The sequence below is a fragment of the Pseudophryne corroboree genome, chromosome 2, assembly GCF_028390025.1.
Source record: "Pseudophryne corroboree isolate aPseCor3 chromosome 2, aPseCor3.hap2, whole genome shotgun sequence".
Taxonomy (NCBI): domain Eukaryota; kingdom Metazoa; phylum Chordata; class Amphibia; order Anura; family Myobatrachidae; genus Pseudophryne; species Pseudophryne corroboree.
Window position 1 is genome coordinate 100,164,661 of NC_086445.1, and position 23,523 is coordinate 100,188,183.

The following is a 23,523-nucleotide window of genomic DNA, read 5'->3' on the forward strand; positions in this document are numbered from 1 at the left end:
TTCAGTACAGTCCTCCTCTTTTCAGCCTCTGATGAAGAATCCTATTTTAAGAAATTGAACAAGAAAGAACAGATTTTCAAGATCCAGCGACCATTCCTTGCTTTGGCTCAAGTATAAATCACCATTATAGTCCAAATAGTAGAATCTTTATTTTATACTTTTTTCCTTAAATCTGTAATGTGGGTTAATATTCTCCTGGTTTGAAAATCCTCCTTTTATTAATCCAAAAAAAAAGCCATGAGACCAGATTTAAGTAGTACAGTATAGTACTGAAAGAGTACACATATTCCCTAAAGTTATTAAATAAAAAATAGATTTGAAAGCTGAAGGCTTTCTTTAACGTCCCTATCTTCTGTGTTAAAAATAAAGCTTTTATGCATGACTAGTACATAGTTTTAAAACTGCTGCTCATTTCAAGCATAATAGATGAATAAGAAATACACAACATTATATAACAATTTTGTTCTGTATAAACATATTTTGATATCACAATTAAGTTAAATTATAAAAAAAAGTCATAAACATTTTTGACCTACCAAATTACAGTATTTGATGCATTTTATTATATAGTGACTGTGGCCTGCTGACAAATTCTGATTTCACTTGTGATTCTGAAGTCTACAATAAGTGCAGTAACACATGTATGATAACTACATGTTTATTATGCTTTGCATTTTCGTAGTAGTACAGTATAATATGTTTGTAATCTGCTTATGCCTAATGCTTGCTTGCTCCTATATATTTTCACACCATTTATTCAGTCACGTTAGACTCAAGTGTTGTTTACAATAGCATGCAATATTTCCGGATTGTACTCTGTGTTACTTATAGCTTCCAATAATGTACTGTGCAGAAATCTATATGTTTTAAAGGATATTACAAGGGCAGGTTGTATTTCTCACTGACCTTGGTTTTTTGAATTATGATTTGGACTGCAATGTGGAAATTATGCTTTTGGTAAAATTGGTAAGACGTTGTCCACTGCATTGATGAAATGTTTTAAAACTTAATGGAAATTCACTGATAAAGTAAGGGAGTAATGAGAGCGACATCTGCGGAGCTAGGGGCAAAACCACTCTGAATATATCTGCTGGAATTCAGTTCCATTGTGAACTGCAGATGACCTCGAATTAATGGGCTAACATACCAACAAATAAAGGCTCCCAACCAGAATTACAGCTGGGGACCGTTGGCTCCTTACCCACCCCAAATCCCCAGGGCCTACTGTGGGAAACCATTCTTCCCTTGTTTTTTCTCATAGTCCCAAGTGAAAATTGAGTCTGTTTAACCATGTAATGACAGGTGTGAGCAGTAGGGCCAATCAGAAGCAACATTCAAGGTCATGACAATATGTGATTGGTCCTCCTGTTTACACCCCTTTTATGGCAATTTAAATAGTAATTCAACTTTTATTATATGTATCAATTGATTTTTATATAGATCTCAGTCACGTTTTTTCTTCACTATCAAGTTACAGTCTTATTATCTAGATGCTTTGGTACCTAGGACAGGGAGAGGTAAAGTGATTGGTCCAATGATACAAGTTTCTGACACTGGATGTTTTTCCAGGATATTCTGTGCCAATCGGTGTCTGAGCTATGACTTCCCCCAAAAGAATATGTTTTGAAAAATAAGTGAATATGTATTTGTCAAAAGTATTTGAAATCAAGCCAATGTAGAGAAGATCTCAAAAGAAATTTGTAGACTATCGACATTTACATGGCTAAAGAGGAACATGCTGAAATTCTATATGGTGCGTGCACCTGTGTAGCAGTAAAATATGCTTATTATCTTAACTATATATATATATATATATATATATATATATATATATATATATATTGGCTGAGAGAGGGCAGTGTTTGGCAAGTACAGTATCTAGCAGACTAATAGGCCATATAGCAGTTAATAGTACAGAAAGGAAACCAATAAGTGAAGGTTCCAGGAAATACAAAGTGATAAGAAAATATGGACACAACTGTGATTCTGCTAAAAAGACTTTTTAACATAAATAAATAACAATGGGGGCTGATAATGAAAACAGTTTTTCTGGTAACTGTGCAGTCAATGTGGTGTTTCCTATAGCAACCAATCAGTCTCTTCCTTATTTATTATCATTTCTGTATATAGCATCACGGGTGCAGTACGGCTGACCGGCGGTCTCCTGACCGCCGGTCAGCTTACCGACGCCGGGATCCCGGCAGCATACCGACGCCGGGATCCCGGCGGGGAGGGGCGAGTGCAGCAAGCCCCTTGCGGGCTCGCTGCGCTCGCCACGCTGCGGGCTCGGTGGCGACCTGCGGTCGCCACGAGTTCTATTCCCACTCTATGGGTGTCGTGGACACCCACGAGTGGAAATAGTCCCTGTTGGTCGGCATGCCGACCATCGTGACAGTGACCCGTCGGGCTGGTGGAGGAGGTCATGTGACTGTCGGTCAGCTGACCGGCGGTCACATGAATACCACCCAGCATCACATATCATGCAGCGCTCTAGAGAGAACACTGCACCATTCACATCAGTACTTGCCCCAGTGAAGGTCACAATATTGATTACGTTTGTGTACACACACACACACACACACACACACACACACACACACACACACACGGAGAACATACAAACTCCACACTTTTGTTATCTAAACCGTTTGGTTTCTGTTGGTATCTCCTCCTTTTCTGCAAATTTACTTACTAGGACAGATTTCTTAAATGTCCTCCAATATACTTCTACATATAATTTATTTGCTTCTTACATCCCGGAACTAGTTGCACTCAAATGGATTTAGTCGAAATATACTGTGTGTGTATAATATATCATTTCATTATATGTAATGGTGGTCTTTTGAAACCTTCAGATGCTTAGTAGATATTTGCTGATGTGTAAATGTTTGGTAATAATCTGTTTTGCATCATCGTTCTGTAACAGATGAATTTACATGAATAAATCATTGTGAATTTGCTTATTATGAATTGTTGTACACTATGAATTGTTGTACACGTGGCTAAGCCCAAAGCGAACCAGTGTTATTGCATTGATTAAAGGTCCCATATTTTGTATCATTTGGTTTGTACCATAATAAATCTTAACCTTTAAAAACAAATCAAACCATGTTTTCTATTTTTCGACATGTTCCTGAAACTACACTGCAGATTTGTACTCACTGTGCTTGATAAGGTAAATCATATGTTTTATGTAAAGTTGATGAATGTTACTCTTGGAAGTGTACAAATGTTTTTGTATCACTTACGTTTAATTATGTTATGGTCTTAGTTTATATTGGTATTTATTTCCTGTTGTATTAAAACTGTGTTTCTGTGAAAAAAGCTACATTTCTTCTTTATTTTTGTGGAATAGCCTATAGGGTGTAATATCATCTATAGTATTACTTTTAGCATACAAAGAGTGCGTGGTGAGTTACCAGATATGTAAGGGCCCTCCACTAGAGAAACTACATTTAGAATGTTCTTATAGGGACCGTCTATTTTTAGATAATATTAACTGGATGTTCTGTTCTTCTGACTTCTTGTAGGACATAATTCTCAACATTTGGGAGTCCAGGATCGGGGTGGGGGCTTGGCTTCCACACTTTGGGGGCTTGTTCGGGCCATAGTGGGCCCATCGAAACCCACAGTCACCAGTTTTAACAAAAGCACCAATTGCAGGAGAATAGCTCCAAACCTCCCCCTTCCACTCTGCAAATTGGTATGTCTGTCCTGGTCATGAGTCAGTACCCTGAAATTCGGTCTGTCCTGCAGAAATCGGGACGGTTGGGTACTATCCAAACAGATGTAAGGGTTATCAGAGTTTAAAATTAGAAAAGAAAAATACACTTTGACTGCTGCATTTCAGTTTGGATAAATAAATGGCATTTAAAGTAATTTGCAAAAGTACTAAAATGTGGATGTGAAGTGCATGTCATTATGCCCAAATTCACCCATTAACTACTCCATGCACTAGGTGCGCAGCTAGATTCTGCTTTTGGGAAATACCCCATAAAGTTACACTGTGTCTGATTCAGAGGTGGACCTGCAAGTCTGTTGGCTAAGTCACCGGAGAACATGCAATCGCTAGTACCAGCCTTCCCCTGGTGCACCAGGCTGTGCAAGTCCTGCGACACCCACTTCCTGTGTTTCTGCATGTTGCAACTCCACCGATGATTCTTGACATGCCATCATTGGAGCAACATCGAGCACACCAATGACTACCTTATGGCAAGTGCAATGTCTCCATCTTTACGTGCCTCTGTGCTTCTGAGAAGGCAGCCGCTTTCACTGATACACCTGCGACACTCCCATACTTCGCCCATGAGAAGAACTTTTTTGCATTCACTTCAGGTGACCTCCCAGTCCCCACCCAGGAACACCCATAACTTTGCCGCTCCATTTCTGATACTGCATGACCCATTGCAACAGCATCTTTGTGCTTACACACAGGGTAAGACATGCACATGGGGGTTTTCAGAATGTTACACGCATGCACAGTAGCAAATAGTCACCCAACTACGTGACCATCAGCATTGGCTGCGGTTTGCATGCACCTCAGGATCAAGCCCACTGCGTCTAATGTTGCGGGTGTAGCTGGACATACACATGGCGGAAAGCACAATCATCACACCAAAGTCCTGCCTGGGATTACTGTAGAACCACCTGTATCACTAAATGAATCTGTTTTATTTTTCTACTAAAATACTGCCCATTACTATGGAGTTTATTTCATGAGCTATGATTGGTCAAAATCGCAAATTCTCAGTAATATGCGTGATACGATTTACAGCTGCACTTTGTTTTTTAAAGTCAAAACCCATGGAAAATTAGCAATTGTTGACAAGTCGCACCTCATTAAACAAGTCCATTAGAGTAATCAAAATGCACTTAAAATGCAGGTTGAGTATCCCATATCCAAATATTCCGAAATACGGAATATTCCGAAATACGGATTTTTTTGAGCGAGAGTGAGATAGCGAAACCTTTGATTTCTGATGGCTCAATGTACACAAACTTTGTTTAATACACAAAGTTAATGAAAATATTGTATTAAAGGATCTTCAGGCTGTGTGTATAAGGTGTATATGAAACATAAATGAATTGTGTGAATATACACACACTTTGTTTAATGCACAAAGTTATTAAAATATTGGCTAAAATGACCTTCAGGCTGTGTGTATAAGGTGTATATGAAACATAAATGCATTCTGTGCTTAGACTTAGGTCCCATCGCCATGATATCTCATTATGGTATCTAATTATTCCAAAATATGGAAAAATCCGATATCCAAAATACTTCTGGTCCCAAGCATTTTGGATATGGGATACTCAACCTGTATAAAATACGTGCAGTTTTTGTGTTTTATTACTTACATGATGTTCTGCAAGTAAATGTGATCATATCAAAGCACTTTCTGACATCTAATACCCCTTTTACACCTACGAGCACGGGTCGCAGCCGGAAGCCTGACACGGGAGCTGCCCCCTGCTGCGACCCGTGCTCGGTCCCTTTCCCATTAGCAGTCACAACCCGGCATATGCCGGGTTGGTGACGCTTCTAGCTACACGGCAGGGGCGGCGCAGGGAGATCACATGATCTCCCAGCGCCGCCCATCCATACAGTGTAAACGGGAGCCGTGTCGCATCGACACGGCTCCCGTTTACACTACACCCTACCCGGATCATTCCCGTGTCCTACCCAGGTAAATAGCCGGGTAGGATTCACGGGTCACTTGATCCGGGTTTACCCTTTTCCACTTGCCAAAAACACGGGTAAATGCGCGCCCCCGTGCATTTACCCGTGTTTTTTGAGCTAGTGGAAAAGGGGTATAAGTATACAGTAGGTCACCTCCTAAATATTAGCAACTATTGTACCTAGCACTCCTGTAAATAAAAGCTCCTTTTGTTGGTGAAAGCTTATTCCCTTTGTTGTTGTATTTCCCAAACTCAGTGTCAGGCTGGGGCTATGCTTAAGGGGTGTGTTCAGCCACCACACGGGGTGTGGCCAGCCATCACAGGGGTTGTGTTCAGCTACCACAGTGGGTGTGGCCATCCACCACAGGGGGTGTGTTCAGCTACCACAGGGGGGGGTGTTCAGCCACCACTGAGGCTTGACCAACCATTGGATCTGAGATGCTAGCAGATCCGTTGCATACAAAGATGCAGTCACAGCGGGCCCATAGTTTTCTAGGTACTCAGGATTATTTATTTGTCACAAAGGAATTGGTATCATGTCACAGATAAAGCATAACAGTGCATGGCACAGGTCACTCGTATCAGACCTGTCTTATGCCTTTTTACACAGACTGCATACTCTTTCCGCCATTTCTTTAATTTTGCATCTTGCTTTGCTTATAGTGTACTAGGTGTTTAGGATTAGTGTTTTGGCAGAGCTAAATTACAGAATCCATGACACGCTAAATGGGGATATTTGGCTCAATTTGAGGATAGATGTATGTTGGCATATCTGTAATACACCGGAGTATGCACTGCAGAGAATACACCATGTCCGAGGAATGTTGTATAATGTAACATAAGTATAATAATAAAGCACATGATCTTCCATACATACCAGCCAGTGTTTAAAACTCAATGAGAACTGCATTAGCTCTTGTAAAGGCAAAATATTGTACAAGCTATTGAAAAAAAAAGGGTTCTGTTATGTAAATGACAGTATTACCATTGTGATAACTTAGTGTTGGTTACTTTCTTTCTTTCTTTTTTTACAATAACCACATTATTTGCGGGTTGGTATCGATATACCGGCGCGAGCGCAAAAGAGCCCCTTGCGGGATCCCAACAGCCGGGATATTGAATCCATCCCTTAATATGCAATATTCTATATTGTAAATGTTATTTTCACACAAGAAAGCATTAGGTCTGTTGATCCAACCGCTACTTTTGCTTGGCAGGAAAGTGATTCTTGTTGTAGTTTCTATAGAAACAAGCCAAGCATCCATGTTCCTGTTCTAATAGGTAGCTGACCCTCTAATAGAGTAACAATGATTCGAGTGCTGTGTCTGGAACCTGACATTAGAGGGGTGGGTGGGGCCCACCGAATAATTGGGGCCCACCGGGAATTAACCGTGTGCCCCGGTGGGCCATTCTGACACTGCCCAACCTCCTTTGTACCTGTTTCTTATTCTTTGATCGTATGTTGCAAAGGGGCCATTTTCTATAGGGGTGGATGGATTAGGCCATTTGTTACTTGTGTGGTCTAAGTGCCAAAATTAAAATTAAAACCTCTATGTACATAATATATTGATGTGTGCTACACTGAGAAGTAATTGGACAATTGTCACTGTGTTACTTACTTTATATAGCTGGGAAAGGCAATACTGGACGCCTTGATTTTCACCTTAGCATATTTGGAGTGCAGCAGATTGCAGTTATTGGATTATTCAGAACTGGTATAAACTCAGATTTTCTGTGTTCTGCGTGCAGTTTGGTCCCCTGCAAAGTAATGTCAATAAAAAGACTCAGATTGCCAAACATTAAATATTTATACGGCTAGGCACCGTAGCTGCATTATCTGTCCTTTATCCTGGGGATTCAGAACCCCGTAACTGCGTGGTGGGGGCTGCCCTGTGCTGATCGCACACAGCGTGTCAGGGTAAGAAGAAAAGGATCCGTAGTCAGGTAACCTTTATATACTCTCTGCTTAGGGACTGTATCTATGATCTAATGTGGTTAGGAGGGGGCCCTGCAGTGAAAATTGAAAAATAACTAAAGGTCACAAAAGGTGAATGCATCCTTCTGAGGAGTGTCTCGAAATAAACTGTTCTGCCACTTAAACACATTTACTTTGCAGAAAGGCTTTCCCTGTAATTGGTAATGTCATAGCTGGTGCTTGTCGCTCATAGGGAATTAAAATGATCCTTTCCTAGATTGAATATTTCCTAACAGTTTTCTGTTGTCTTCTTAGCATGGTAGGGAAAAAGGGCCATAACTCGGAGTCCCGGAAATTAATCATTTATGTATTGTAAAAATGGGATGAATTAAGCTGGGAACACACTTGCACATTATTGTGATGATTTGTCTGATCCGGGCAAACCAGAGCGACAAATCATCCGTATCGTGCAGTGTGTACAGACGATTGCAGGTCGCATGCTAGGTCGTGTGATTGGCCGTGCTGCACAGCCATTCACATGACCTTGCATGCGATTCAGTGAATAATAATGAGGGACGGAACAGCGATCGTACCGACATTCAGTAATATCTGCCTAATGTGCACCGGCAATCTGCCAATGCACAGGGCAAAGGGTAATTGCCCTGCACAATGGCACGATTGCTGGTCGCACTAGTGTGTGCCCAGCTGGGACAACCAGCAGCGTGCAAACGGGTTGGAATGACCCCCCATGGGGCCTAATTCAGAGTAGATCGCAGCAGCAAAATTGTTAGCAGTTGGGCAAAACCATGTGCACTGCAGGGGAGGCAGATGTAACATGTGCAGAGAGAGTTAGATTTGGGTGGGGTGTGCTCAAACTGAAATCTAAACTGCAGTTTAAAAATAAAGCAGCCAGTATTTACCCTGCACAGAAACAAAATAACCCACCCAAATCTAACTCTCTCTGCACATGTTATATCTGCCCCCCCTGCAGTGCACATGGTTTTGCCCAACTGCTAACAATTACCCCATGTCCCCTCAGTTTGCCTGTATCCCAAATCCATTATTTTTATTATTATCAACATTTACAACAGTTTTAAAAAACAAACAAACCAGAAGCTAGGATAGAGTAACATGGACATTTTCCGATGTTTCCAAGTTGACAATAATTACACTCAATGCCATGTTTTATGATAAAAGGTAATAAGTGGATACAAGATCAACAGTAGCTTCCATACTATGGACAAGTCTTCAGATGCTTATTTTATTCACTTCAGAAATTATTTCACAGATTTTTTTTTTTTACAGTTTCTGGAACTAATTATAACAATTAACAATTATGCCAAATAAAAGGCGGGGTCACCAGTGAGCATCATGAGACAGCAGCTGTGGAAATTTGCAATTGCTAATCTCAGCCTTCCCTTTGTGCTCCAACGAGCGATGTTGAGTATGAGTGCTGCTGAGATGCCCACTTTCAGGCTCAATGGTATGTGCAGCTGCTTTGGAGATTGTAAACACTCCAACAACTATGCAACATTGGTTGCACCATCAACATTTATAGTAGCCTAGAGTGTACTCTAGCTACTCTCCTCATTCTAAACATGGCCTCTGAGGCAATGGATTGTGTGATTGAGAAGCATTCCCAGACACAACCGGGACATTCCTCTAAAACACCCATCTAACTGCCGCATTTTGCAACCACTTTAGTTCACCTACCAATCTCCACCCTGAAATGCCCAGGGATCACAAAGCCCTTCTTCAGGGTTAGTGATGTCATTTGCAGTTGCAAATGCCATTAGACACTGTGTGGTGGGGAAGGTTAGGGGCTGTGGGCATAGGGGAGGTTAGGGTTAGGCTGTGGGGGTGGGTGTAGAGTTTGTCTGTGAGGGGGCTAGGGATACAGTATAGAAGGGTGGGTTAGGTATAGGGGTAAGGTAAAAAATACTTACCGGTATATGTCAGGATTCTGGCTGCCAGGTTCCCACTGTAGGTCTCCTGACTGTTGGAATCCCAACTGCTGGAATTCCATACCCTACCTGGGACTAGTGTACCAGTAATTACATAGGTAAATCATTTCAAAAGAAAAACTATATACTATAGAGTCTAGACCAACAAAACAACATGATATGAGATAATATCAATGTGCCTAAAATATATAAACAGCTTATCTGAAGCCAGTTGATGGATCTGAGAAAGCAGCTTCCTGGAACCGCAAAGAATATATATATGTGTGTGTGTGTGTGTGTATATATATATATATATATATATATATGTATGTAGATGATAGATATATTTGGGGGGGGTTCTTCATTTTGGGGTAAATATGTAATATAGATATTTGGAGTAAGTATGTATTGAGAATGTGGATATAAGAGATGGATTGGGAATAAGGATAAAGCATTCTCTATCTGTCTCCATCTCTCTCCCCCTCTCTCTCTCTCTGCATCTTCTGACATACCCAGCATGTATAGGCTATCGAGAGTAAATGGAAAGGATAAGGAATGAATTCTGTGTTGCCTTGGAGATACATGGAGCTGAGTTTACTTTCTCATCTCTAGTCTCAGCTGAACAGGTTAAATCGTAGTGAATGCTAAGCCCTTCATGCCTACTGATTTAATTCCCTATATTGCCATTCCAGTAATACAGACACGAATGTGCCTTTCACGCTCTGTATTCCTCCTGCATGGCAAACCTAAAGATTTAAGTCATACAGAAAGTTCATGCCTGCGCTGTGAATCTGTATCTTCCTTTACTATCAGCATTTCAATGTATACCAGATGTTCTTATTATAGATACAGAGCCAAAAACTGGCCAATCCAGCAATTGAAGCCAATGTGCCATATTGTGCTGCACTTCCCATGGTAATTTACAGATGGCGCTGCCTAACCCAGCTTTACATCATTTCCAAACCAGTATTAAAAACCATTATTATCTGTAAATGAAATAAAAATATTTGACAGCAAGAAAAAAAAAAAGTGAATATTACTAAGAGCATTGTGCTTGGGCGTGAGACTAACCTACAGGTTAAACAATGGATTGTGCTGTACTTAAAGGAAAATTGCTCGGCTCATGAGCTTACATTGCATAGCGGTAAAGGAACCAAGATAACCTTCACTCTAAGTGCCAGTTCTGGAATTGTAATAAAAGATTTTATCTGCATTACTTGGATTAGAACCTTTAACAGTTTAGGGTCTGATTATATGCCACTTGGGGGTGTGGACTAATGGTGTTCTTGAAAATGGAGACGCCTGACCCGTTTTTCAAGGCATGCCGAGGCCAGTGTCTGCTTTTGCCTATGCAGCTTCACTGACCCCCAAAAGTGTGCCTATCCCAGCCATCCTGAGTGACCTGGGGGTTAATCACATGACTGATGTTCATGCAAATCATCCAATGCTGCGTCTTCGGATGCAGCAGTCTTTCTAGTCAAGACGCCACCTGCTGCGTTACATATTTTAGCACAGCTGCTGCGTACAAAGATGCAGCAGCTGTGCTATCGGGTCCATCTTTGAATCTGCCCCTTAGTACATCTGTTGTGGAAAGATGCTGACTTCACGCTTCTGTGAAATGTTGCTGCAGCCGCAAACGCAGCATCGGATTATCCACGTGAACATCGGTTAGGCCAGGGTATTCTTGCCTCCAGGGCACCTGAAAACAGAGCTAACACACCCCTGTTTTTGATCTATTGCCCTGCTGTCCATGCACCCAAATGGCCGCTGCATGTCAGTCATGCTGCCGCTTAGGTGCCACTGCAACAGTAGTTTCACCCACAGATCTGCACATGAGCAGTACTGACACTGAGCGCATGCAGATCAAATATCAGTGGAGATGTGCAGAAACATCGGCCCAGTGTTTCCTAATAGCACATATTTTATATACTGTATTATTCAAGGTTCAAGTTCAAGGTGGAGGCTGCCTTCAGAATTTGAGGAATATAGAGCGAAAGATATAGGTTTCTTTGTTTGTGCTTTATCAGATTTGTAAAACATCATGATGCACTATGCATATATGTGCTTATAATGCTTATACAGAGCTAGTGGTCTATCTACTAACTAAGCCTTGGACGAAGATAAAGTGGACGGCTATAAAGTACCAGCCAATCAGCTCCTAACTGCCATGTCACAGGCTGTGTTTGAAAAATTACAGTTAGGAGCTGATTGGTTGTTACTTTATCTACGCCTAATTTATCTCTATACAAGGCTTAGTACATAGACCCTAGTGTACAAAATAGCACCCGAGTGAGCATACAGAGTGCCTCCTGACCACTCCACACTCAAGTGCAAGCTTGTGCTAGACAGCACCATGGGCATCTGCAGTGGAGTTGCGTGTGTGTGTGTGTGTGTGTGTGTGTGTGTGTGTGTGTATTTGGGGTTTTGGGGTGGGGTGGGGTGTCACTTACCCAACTCTTGATATTTTGCCACCCATATCTCATATATAACGTAAGGACCCAGGACACTAGGACATGCACCTGCCATCATGTCACTGCCCCTTCATGTTGGGGCCTCCCGAATGCCAAAGCAGCACCATCCTAACCCTTCTCTACCACCACAATGTACTGATCATTGCCCCTTCCACCCTCACCAGTTACAAGATTATAAAAAATTTAAAAAAGTGGTATTTACAAAAAACGAAAAAATAATTACCTGGCCTCATCTAGCAATTGCCTAAGCAGGGCTCTTATGCAAGTGAGCATGCTGTGCTTCCCCCCCCCCCCCCCCGACCCCAGGCAAGTGCAACCCCTAGGCACGTGCCTCATGTGCCTAGTGGGAAATCCACCACTGCTCAACACAATGGTTTGCTAAGTAAAGTGTGTTCTTGGGAAATAATTAGCAATCATCTCCTAGTGGAGAGAGGGATCTGTCAGCGGTCCTGCGTGATACACTTACATAGAGTGTGCTGGAGAAGGACCCCAGTAGCTGGAAACTAAATGATTAAGCAGAGCCAAAATGAAGGCTCAAGGTAGAGGTTTGGTACATAGAGTAGGTAGTGGGTAGACGAGCAAGATTGCTAAACAGGTAGCCAAGGGATAATGCAAAGACTTATCCAGGAACGTATCCAGGGGTAACAAAGCCGAAGTGGTAGTTAGACAAAGCTAGAGTCAAAGTCCCGGAATTCCATTTAAAAAGTCAGAAGCAGGAGCAGCTAGATCAAAGGGAAAGACCACATTAATGAAGCACATGCTTTATATGTCCACAGCCTGCAGAGGAATGGCTAAGGACAGGAAGTATACAGGGTGCCAAGTATACCAAGTGGAAGTCTGAACACGCAGCACTACTGTGATATAACTGTTAACTGTTCTGCGGATAGATGGAAATAGAGGATAGTGGATAGGATCAGCACTACACTGTGGGAGAATGAGTTGGGGAATTATATTGCATTTTTGGATAGTGAAATAGTTGGGACCAGTTTGTGCTCTGACCACGTTCTCTCCTGTGCTATGAAACCAAGCATATGGATTGGGGTGATCTGTTTGCAGAGATTCCCGTAGAAGAATATATGTATTTACCACTGTGTAATATGCAATGCAGGGCCAATTACGTCCGACTGCACTGGCTTCATTATAGCATCTAGGTGTGAACAGATAATATTTCATTATGTAGCACTGTCACTTTGGAAACCAATTTGGTATTTGACAAAATGTTTTATACAAGTATTATACCGTCTACACTCAGCCCTGTGCCAGCCACCTCTCACGTGACATCACAATGAAGAGTAAGTGCAACCAGAACCAGGGGTGATATGTAAAAAACCTTGGGAAGAAACAAAGTGGACAGAGATAGAGTATCAGTCAATCAGCTTTTGTTTTAATTACCATTTTACAGGTGTTAGAACCATCCTAGAGACTAGAGAGACGCTGGAGCATCTGAAGGATACTCTAGGTAGAGGCTGTATAGGTTGCAGGGGGCTGTTCTAATTAACCTGCATGTCAAGTACAGGTGCCGTGTTTAATGCCCTGTTAATGGTCCAGGTTAGGTTTTAGTTATGGAGGGGTTGACAGTATCTCTTGGGTATCTTGTATCTTCAAAATCTCTGGATAATGCACAGTTCCAGTGGAGAATATGTTGGCATTCTGTCAAAATGTGTGTATGAATTATATAAAATAATATATTATAGGAACTTCTTTTTAAGGGTTAAGCATTATATATTTGGGGTCGTTTCCCACCAGCATACCTCCCAACATGACCCTCTCCAGGAGGGACAAAATACTCTGCTTCTGGGCTTTTTTCTTAATTTATGATTGCCTGTTTTGAACAGGTTAATAGATAAGAAAGGTGTTTAAGCACAGGTGATGGCAATCATAAATTAAGAGTGAAGTCCAGGAGCAGAGCATTGTGTCCCTCCTGGAGAGGGTCATGTTTGGAGGTATGCACCAGTCCCATTGTACTTTATACACAACCGCGATGAATAAGTACTGTACTACAGGGCTTCATAAATGCCTTACTAAGCAGGGTGGGTGAGCAGTAATTGATGATATCTCTTGTTTTAGCCTATTGGCAAAAAGTCCTGATAGTAATATTTGCCTTAATCATGCAGCAATACCTATTTGCACATGCTTTAAGCCTATTGTTTACTATATAAATAGACATCGAAGTCGAGTTTATCATAATCTAAAAAAAAAAACTTCCAAAGTCGTTAATGCAATCAGTGTATTACCTGGTTTCAAAGACTAACTCATTCATTAAATGAAGCCTGTGTGATATGGGACGTTGGGTGGTGGTCAGAAGGACCTTGTACAGTCTCTTAAATCTATTTGCAACGGCTGTCATTAACCATTTTTGTACAAGTCCATATCCTCTCAGCTTTTACTGTAAAGAAGCCTTTCCCTAGGTAGAGAGGACATTTGTCCTCTGCCAGCTGCATGGCATTTTTTGTGAGACTTGACACTAGGCTGGTTGCCAGAGTTATCTGTAATAGCCACAATTGCATTTGCAAGCAGCGATTATACCTCCCTTTCAGCCTCTCTTCTGTAGTGTAAATAGATCTAGTTTGGATTCAAACTGAGATCTCCAGTATCTGTTAATAATTAAGGTGCCCATCTCTGCAGATCCAGACTTTCTCCTTGCAAGCAATATTTTAAAGGTCATATATAAATGAATATCTTAGTACAAGAATCTACAGTGATATACTGTATTATGAGTATCACCCAGTCCTGTGAGCAAGTGTTACTATTTAACCCAATGCTGATGCCTCCTTTTTTGATGCCTTTGGAACCAAGCTGTCTCCTGCTTTCCATGCTTTACAAAAGCTGTAACCGTTACTCACAAGTAACATCTACTCCAGCTGTAAGATATGTTCTCATACTAAAAGGAAAAGCAGCATGTCAGCCAGTTCTCACTCATCTGCTGCATATACAAGAATTATGACAACTAATGTTCTTTAGCAGCTAAAGTGCAGTGGGTGGTGGCCTGGATTGTCCTGATCATATCAATAGATAACAAGTTACATGTCTATACACTCACATAATATTAGGCAGCTGCAGCCTTAGGATCCCCTACACATGGAATGTCCCCTGAGGACATATCCACAAAGGAGGAACTGATATGCAGAGGGCAGGGCACCCATAGATTTTGTGGGATATACCACATATATCATTTTGACAGTGTAGAGCATAGGTTCTCAAACTCGGTCCTCGGGGGCCCACACGGTGCATGTTTTGCAGGTCTCCTCACAGAATCGCAAGTGAAATAATTAGCTCCACCTGTGGACCTTTTAAAATGTGTCAGTGAGTAATTAATACACCTGTGCACCTGCTGGGTTACCTGCAAAACATGCACTGTGTGGGCTCCCGAGGACCGAGTTTGAGAACCTCTGGTGTAGAGCATACTTGCCTACCTGACCCTCTTCATGAGGGAGAAAATGCTCTGTTCCTGGACTTTCCTGGTAATGTATGATTGCCATCACCTGTGGTGAGCTAGGTAATTGATAAGAAAGGTGTTTCACCACAGGTGGTGGCAATCATACATTACCAGGAAAGTCCAGGAACAGAGCATTTTCTACCTCATGGAGAGGGTCAGGTAGGCAAGTATGGTGTAGAGTCTATTTTTAATAGGACAGAACACTCCAATGTGCATTACCTATGGGGAAATTACTTGTAGAGGTCTGATTTTATTAGGGGTTCATAGAGTCAGTAAGCATGATCTCAAAAATAGGGATGCATGCTAGGCAAGGGATGTATTGGTAGATGAGTTTGTATATTCAAAAGAACATTTCTAAAATTGGAAATGTAATTATCTTTTTTTTTTCATGTGGATGTGTTAACTCCTATAGCTGCCTTAAATATCTTTTCAGTGATTATAAAATATAAAAAAAAATCTGAAGAGTATATTATTAATCTTATTATTACATTATTAATTCAGACAATAGTGAATGTAGCAGGATGTTTGGGAGCATTTTGTGCCAGTGGAAGGTGTCATTTTAGAGCGTCTTGTACAATGTAATGGGGGGAGGGAAGGTTCCTACTATCTAACAAATCCAGTGGTATTACAGATTGCATTGTGGATATGGTGTGACTTTCTCAATCAGTTGTCCTATAGATCCAGTACTGGCTCATTTACTGGAATTATTATTTGACTGCTCCTGAACATAGCACTGAATTATATGCCTGTGTTCAATTACTAAGCTGATATAAAGCAAGCAATTTACATCACTTGATTAAATGAGTTCAGTTTAATTTAGCCAAATTGTCAATGATAAGTTTGGGAAACAGAAAATTATCATTTGGATGAAATGATGCAGGATCATGAATATAGTTAACATAAAATTCATTGTACAGTTCTTCCATGGGCAAAGATTTCTTAGTGCATGACAGGTTACACTCTGACTAAAACCCCAGCTCCCAAGGTGCAATCACTGAAATACCAGTTCTCAATCTCATGTAACAGGTAAGGACTGGACTGTACAGATGATGCCTTCTGCATACAATATATAACTGCTTCAATCGTGCCAACTGTTTCGAGTAATGCCTTTATTGACATTATATATTGCCATTAAAAAAAGTTCTAAATATATAATATGAGCTGCTAGACTTTTTCCATTTTCTTTTTGAATACCAAAAAAGGATGTGCTGTAACCAATAACAACTAATCAGTCTAGTGCATATTTGCCAAAATGGAGTTAGCGCACAGGGTGCGCTGACACGATTCACATCTTCAATCCACCCACTTCATTAAGGATGGCAAGCAGAAAGGTTACTTGCTCTTTCGTGAACCTAGGAGAGCTGCCTGGATTTTTTGACTCTACCGGACATTCTAGGAGAGTAGCCAAGTATGGTCTAGTGTAGTAATACCAATCAAAGCTATTATTAAATTGGTTGCTACGGGTTACCTGCACCAATTTTATTAGCTATCGCCTATATAGTATTTACTGTCTTAAACCTCTTCCAATACTGTGACACAGCAAATAAAAGTATAATAATTAAAACAAATCTTTAAAAACATAAATAAAAATTAATACGCGCTAGCAATACACTTTGTTTTGTTTTCTCTAGGGTGGGTTTTTTATGATAAATGTGCAGTTGTTGGTTTCATATTCATCTTTTTTGCTCTTTGTAGTTCTTGCTGTGAAAATGTATGTGCATTTTGTTGTTGTATAATAAAGATATTGTTATAACATGAACATATTGTTCCTTTTCTGTTAGTACTTTTTAATGTATACAGTGTTATCATTACATTTATGTGTTTGTTAAATGAGTTTTTTGTTGTTTAGATATTTTACATTTGATGAAATGCGCTGCATTTTAAATGGTATTTCTACTTTTAGTCAGTTTACTTAATCCATAACTCTTATTACACAAAAAACTTTGTATGTTCCTGTATTTTCCAACTATGGGCACCAGCAAGTAGTTGTAACACTGTTATTTTTGATAGGGTATACCCAGTCCAGCTATTAAATCAGAACTTAATCTTGACCTCACTTACCTCTAGCTACATGATTACCATAATATCAGGTGATATTCTACATTATTACCAAAACATTAGGTGGTCTTCAACTCTTACTATGCACATTTTTACTGTGGATTTATGGAGCATGTCCTAACTTCTTCTCCTGTTAGTCAAGCAACTAGTTACTCTACCTCTTGGTAGCTGTGCGTTAAATAGTAAACAACCAAGGAGTGGTCCTGGATTTAATAGACTAGTTATTTACCTAAAAATGTTTATGGATTAAGTTGTCTGAAATTAAAAATACCCTTTACACGTACTGTATAATGTCAAAAATTCAAGTTAAGAGTTGTGACTGTATCATGACCTATGTAATATATAGTAACTTGGTATATTTGAAATGTCTAAGATATTGTCACCTCACTGTCTGCACATCTTGTATTCTAAATGCAAACTGGAGGTTCCTCCTTTTCAATCCATGCTTAGAATGTTTCTCCTTTAAGTCTTCCTCTTTTCATTATAGGAATCTCCTTATGTAATGTACAAGAAAAACCATGAGCTATTTGAAGGAAATGAAAAGTTTGAAGGATATTGTGTAGATCTTGCCTCTGAAATTTCAAAACATATTGGTATCAAGTATAAAATTGCTATTGTTCCTGATGGAAAATATGGAGCAAGGGATTCAGATACAAAAATATGGAATGGAATGGTAGGAGAGCTTGTATATGGGGTAAGAGCACCACTAAATAATAATAAGAATTAAGTTCTTGGTTATACTTTTTGATGTTAGTTTAATTTTACTTCTGCGACTAGTTTCATTTTACTGTTACATTGTTATTTGTTATACGTTGACACGTTTCGTGGGACATCTGCCGCGTTGTCAGAATGGGTTGTGATATGTGATGGAAACTTTTTGTAAAAAGTCTGTGCTGCATTGAGGGATAGCATACCTTCTGCAGAGTATTGTTGTGTGTCCAAGTCCTGACCGTCGGCTATAGAATCCTTTAGTAGGATCGGTTCCACAGCTGAAAGTCACGACTCAGACACATGTAATCACTATGTAGCAGAGTATAATATCCCTCAAGTAGATCCATTTATTATACTGTACTTGAAGACTGCCAAGTCAAGTTGCAGCTTCAGTAGCATTGTTTGTGTGTCGACCCCCCCTCCCCCCCCCCCCCAAATAAGTATCCCTGCTTGAGCACAGGTTGGTCATTGGCAATCATTTACTTTATCTGTTGATAAATCATTACTTTCAGTATAGTGCAAAAAAGAAAATAATTGCAGGTTTACAATAGCCACTGTATAAATAAATGACTAGTTATCTACAGCCAGTATCACTCCTACATATATACAAAATGCATTAGAGGTTATTTGACATGATATGGAATAATATTATACAGAATTTGGAGTATGCTTGGGTTGGGCCTAGGCTATATTATTTTTATCTTTTACAGAACACTTTGACCAAAGATAAAGGTTAATATACTGTTTGTATAGGCAAAGTCCACATGGATGAATTACAAGCATTCAATATTACCTCCTAAACCTAACCCCCCTACCCGTAGCCTAAACCTAACCCCCCCACAGCCTTACCTTAACCCTCCCCGGTGGTACCTAAACCCCCCCCTTTCCTGCACCCTAACTCCCCGGTGGCGCTTAAACCTAACACACACACACACACACACACACACAGACACACCCTTCCCCACGGTCTAACCCTAAGAGTCCCTGATATACTTAAGATCTGAATGCCGGCGGTCGAGATCCGGCATGGGCATTTTGAGTCATGTTGGAGTTCCGGCGCCGGTAATCTGTCTGCTTCTCGGGATTCCTGAGCCAGTATTATGAGTACCGGCATGCTGACCACTGGCATGCTGAACGTATTCCAGTGGGATAATTACTGATCCAGCAACATAGATTTACTCACCTGTGCATGATTAAAGACATCCACAAAACATGACCTGTTGATGGTACTTGAGGATTGTAGTCGAGAACCCCTGGTCTACACAATCATTATATTATATATAGTCTACATCACAGGTTCTCAAACTCGGTCCTCAGGACCCCACACAGTACATGTTTTGTAGGTCTCCTCACAGAATCGCAAGTGAAATAATTAGCTGCACCTGCGGACCTTATAAAATGTGTCAGTGAGTAATTAATACACCTGTGAACTTGATGAGTTACCTGCAAAACATGCACTGTGTGGGGTCCTGAGGACCGAGTTTGAGAACCACTGGTCTACATAAACAATAAATATTTTAGGGCTGCACAAATGATCATATTATACAGTAAATAGTCTACACAGACAATCATACTGTAGATATAATCTATGCTGTCATTATATAATAGTCATATCAAAAATCACTATGGGGTATATTCAATAAGAGTCTGATCCATTCTGACATGCAGTTGTCGGAATGGATCCGACAACCCCTATTCAATGGACGGCCAAATCCGTACACAGGGACCCGTCCTTCCGCTGCTGTCAGCGGCTGCAGATGCGCTGATAGCAGCGGCCAGGTGTGCAGATGGTGGCGGGTGAGAGTGGGACGGCGGTGGGGGTAAAGTGGGCGGCGGGTGGGGCAGAGATCGGTGGCAGCAGGAGGAGCTGGCTGTAGGGAGAGATGTGCCTGCGGGCGGCGGGGAGAGCACAGATCGGCGGCCGGCGAGAGGAGCTGGCTGTAGGGGAACATATCTGCGGCGGCGGGGGAAGCGCTGTAGGGAGAAATGTGCCTGGCCGGGGGACGGCCAGGCAGCTCTCTCCCTGCAGCGCCTCCCCCCGCCGCCGCAGACATGTCCCCCCACAGCCAGCTCACCCCGCCGATCGTCGATCTCAGCTCCACCAGCCGCCCGCAGCACCGCTTGTCTTCTCACCTCAATCCGACTTGTTTTCAAGGCAGATTGAGTTTGTCAGAAAAGGGGCAAAACCTGTCGGATTTGGCCCCATTTCCGACAGAAGCACGTGGATCGGCGTAATAGTGAATTCCCGACTTGTCGGGAAAAAACAGCCCCTATTGAATAGGTCGGAACCCCTTCCGACCTATTTCAGTTGGAAGCTGCCGTCTTTCTGACAAGACGCCAGCTTCCGACAGTTATTGAATACACCCCTATATCTCTGAGATGAAGATATTAAAAAGTATAATGCTGGCAGATGAACAAAAACTACATGAGGTATTGATAAGGATCTTATTGATATGATAAGGCATGTTGATCAATATGGTGGGAAGACAATCTGTATTAGCCTAAAGTGTGCCATTATCTTCTCACCAGACTAACAGCAAATTATAAAGTGATTGGTGGAAAACATGATCGTATGTGGGGCATTGCTTAGAGCTATCCATGGAAACCACTTTTTACAGTTAGTTAATTGGGTGTAGTACGGTATGCCGGCGGTCGGGCTCCCGGTGACCAGCATACCGGCACCGGGAGCCCGACCGCCGGCATACCGACAGTGTGGCGAGCGCAAATGAGCCCCTTGCGGGCACGGTGGCGCGCTACGCGCGCCACACTATTTTATTCTCCTTCCAGGGGGGTCATGGACCCCCACGAGGGAGAATAAGTGTCGGTATGCCGGCTGTCGGTATACTGTGCGCCGGGATCCCGACAGCCGGCATACTGAAGACCACCCAGTTAATTAGATTAGGCAATAATGTATAACATGATGAGATTACAAGTAATGCAAATTCAAATATGAGCATAACAAAATTCCCTGCCTTACATGTTTTGTCTTGCAGAAAGCGGAGATTGCAGTAGCCCCCTTGACTATCACTTTGGTGCGGGAAGAGGTGATTGATTTTTCGAAGCCTTTCATGAGCTTAGGAATTTCCATTATGATTAAAAAGCCACAGAAATCAAAACCAGGAGTCTTTTCATTTTTGGACCCTTTGGCTTATGAAATCTGGATGTGTATAGTTTTTGCATACATTGGGGTCAGTGTAGTCCTTTTCCTCGTCAGCCGATTTAGTCCTTATGAGTGGCATATGGAAGAACCAGAAGATGGGAAGGAAGGACCTAGTGACCAGCCTCCTAATGAATTTGGCATTTTTAACAGTCTCTGGTTTTCCCTTGGAGCCTTTATGCAGCAAGGATGTGATATATCACCAAGGTTAGTATTGCCAAATACCATTTAGATTCAGAAAATGGAACAAAATCACCTTAAGTATTTTTTATACAGTAGTTTAAGACATTTCAATATAATATATTCCTATATCATAACTCCCAACATTTCACATTTGATGATGAGGACAGGGGTTGTGGCCACATCATGAAGGGTCATGACTGTGCCATGGAGGGTACAAGCCTAGCCTTTAGCCCACTCTTGTTCCCTTTATTCTCATTTTCACTGTTGCATGCACCAGTGGCATGTGCATTTAACCTGTATATGGCTGCTATGCAGGGCTGGATTAAGGTCTGTGGGGGCCCCTGGGCATCAAATTTGTGGGGCCCCCACACACTGTCCTCACAACTGAAAAAAAACATCGGAGTAGGAGTATAGCATTTACCTGTCTCCTCTCCGTCTTCCTCGGCAGCTGAGCTGTTCCTTTACTGCTGAGGCCGCCGAGGCGCTTCACTCACAGCAGTGTGAAGTCTCGCGAGATAATGTGTGGGGCCCCGGGAAAACCGCCCCTTGACCCCGCCGTTAATCCGGCTCTGCTGGTATGCATAGCAGTGAATGAGACATACAACCCCAAATGCCCAGCCAATAGTACAGTCCAGATTGTGAAGGTGAAACAGAGCCCTTAAATCTGGATGGTTGGGAAGTATATTATATTGTAGTATTTATCAATTTTAAGCAATATTTATAAATAGTGTAAAGCATCAGCGTGGCTTAAAGATTTTGAATCTTGAAATTTGGAATGGGAGGAGCTTGTGGTTAGGACATACCTTCAGGATTGACAAGAGATTGGGTACTGGGGAGCATGGCCAAATCCAGGAGGTACTGTATGGCCGTGCACTCCCCCCTTCCCCCCTGTGTACCTTGCTCAGTGTGTATAGGTGCTACCAAAGGCTGTGGGTAAATTAGTTGACCATATAAGTTGCTAGAGGATATTGCTCGTTTTGTATATATCCATTGTCGTATAATTCATCACATTGATAATTAGGTTGATACATGTACAGTTCACAAACATACAGTAAGTATGCAGCATAAAGCTAAAAATGTTAATTATGGTAAAGTAGTGAGGAAATAATTTTATTAAGTGAATTTGTAAAATTGTTCTTGTTTTATTTGGAAGGGGGGATAATATAATTTACGATTTTGTATTTTATCCACATTCATTTCATCATGCAGCAAGTTATACAATTAATGTCAGCAGATCACAAAGATTTCGCACTTCGGAAAATGGTTTTGTATAAACAAAATAGGGAAAATATAGAACCAACTGAAATAGTAAGGGGACTAAGAAAAAAGGACGTACTAAACCAAAGAGCAACAGCCTTGTTGCTGTAGTGTTATGGTAGCAGGAAAGGCTCGCTTTCATACAGTATCTTAACAGAACACTGTAACTTTAACAAATCTTATACAGTACATAAATATATATATATACACACACACACACACACACACACACACACATATATATGTACACACATATATATATATATATATATATATATATATATATATATACACAGGTTGAGTATCCCTTATCCAAAATGCTTGGGACCACAGGTATTTTGGATATGGGATTTTTCCGTATTTTGGAATAATTGCATACCATAATGAGATATCATGGTGATGGGACCTAAGTCTAAGCACAGAATGCATTTAAGTTTCGTATACACCTTATACACACAGCCTAAAGGTAATTGTAGCCAATATTTTTTATTACTTTGTGCATTAAACAAAGTGTGTCTACATTCACACAATTCATTTATGTTTCATATACACCTTATACACACAGCCTGAAGGTCATTTAATACAATATTTGTAATAACTTTGTATATTAAACCAAGTTTGTGTACATTGAGCCATCAAAAAACAAAGGTTTCACTATCTCACTCTCACTCAAAAAAGTGCGTATTTCGGAATATTCCGTATTTCGGAATATT

General features: G+C 41.1%; 1 protein-coding gene across 7 annotated transcripts in view; it reads left to right on the forward strand.

Annotated features, from left to right (window-relative positions):
* The window catches only part of GRIA4 (glutamate ionotropic receptor AMPA type subunit 4), a 520,238-nt gene that overhangs the window by 449,453 nt on the left and 47,262 nt on the right, over positions 1-23,523 (forward strand). For 6 of the 7 annotated variants that reach the window (XM_063951550.1, XM_063951549.1, XM_063951551.1 and 3 more), the window contains exons 10-11: positions 17,990-18,196; positions 21,207-21,577. In XM_063951550.1, the coding sequence (XP_063807620.1) occupies positions 17,990-18,196; positions 21,207-21,577 (578 nt within the window). Of the gene's footprint in view, positions 1-25; positions 3,283-17,989; positions 18,197-21,206; positions 21,578-23,523 lie in introns of those variants that run through there. The other variant, XM_063951556.1, reaches the window with a different exon arrangement.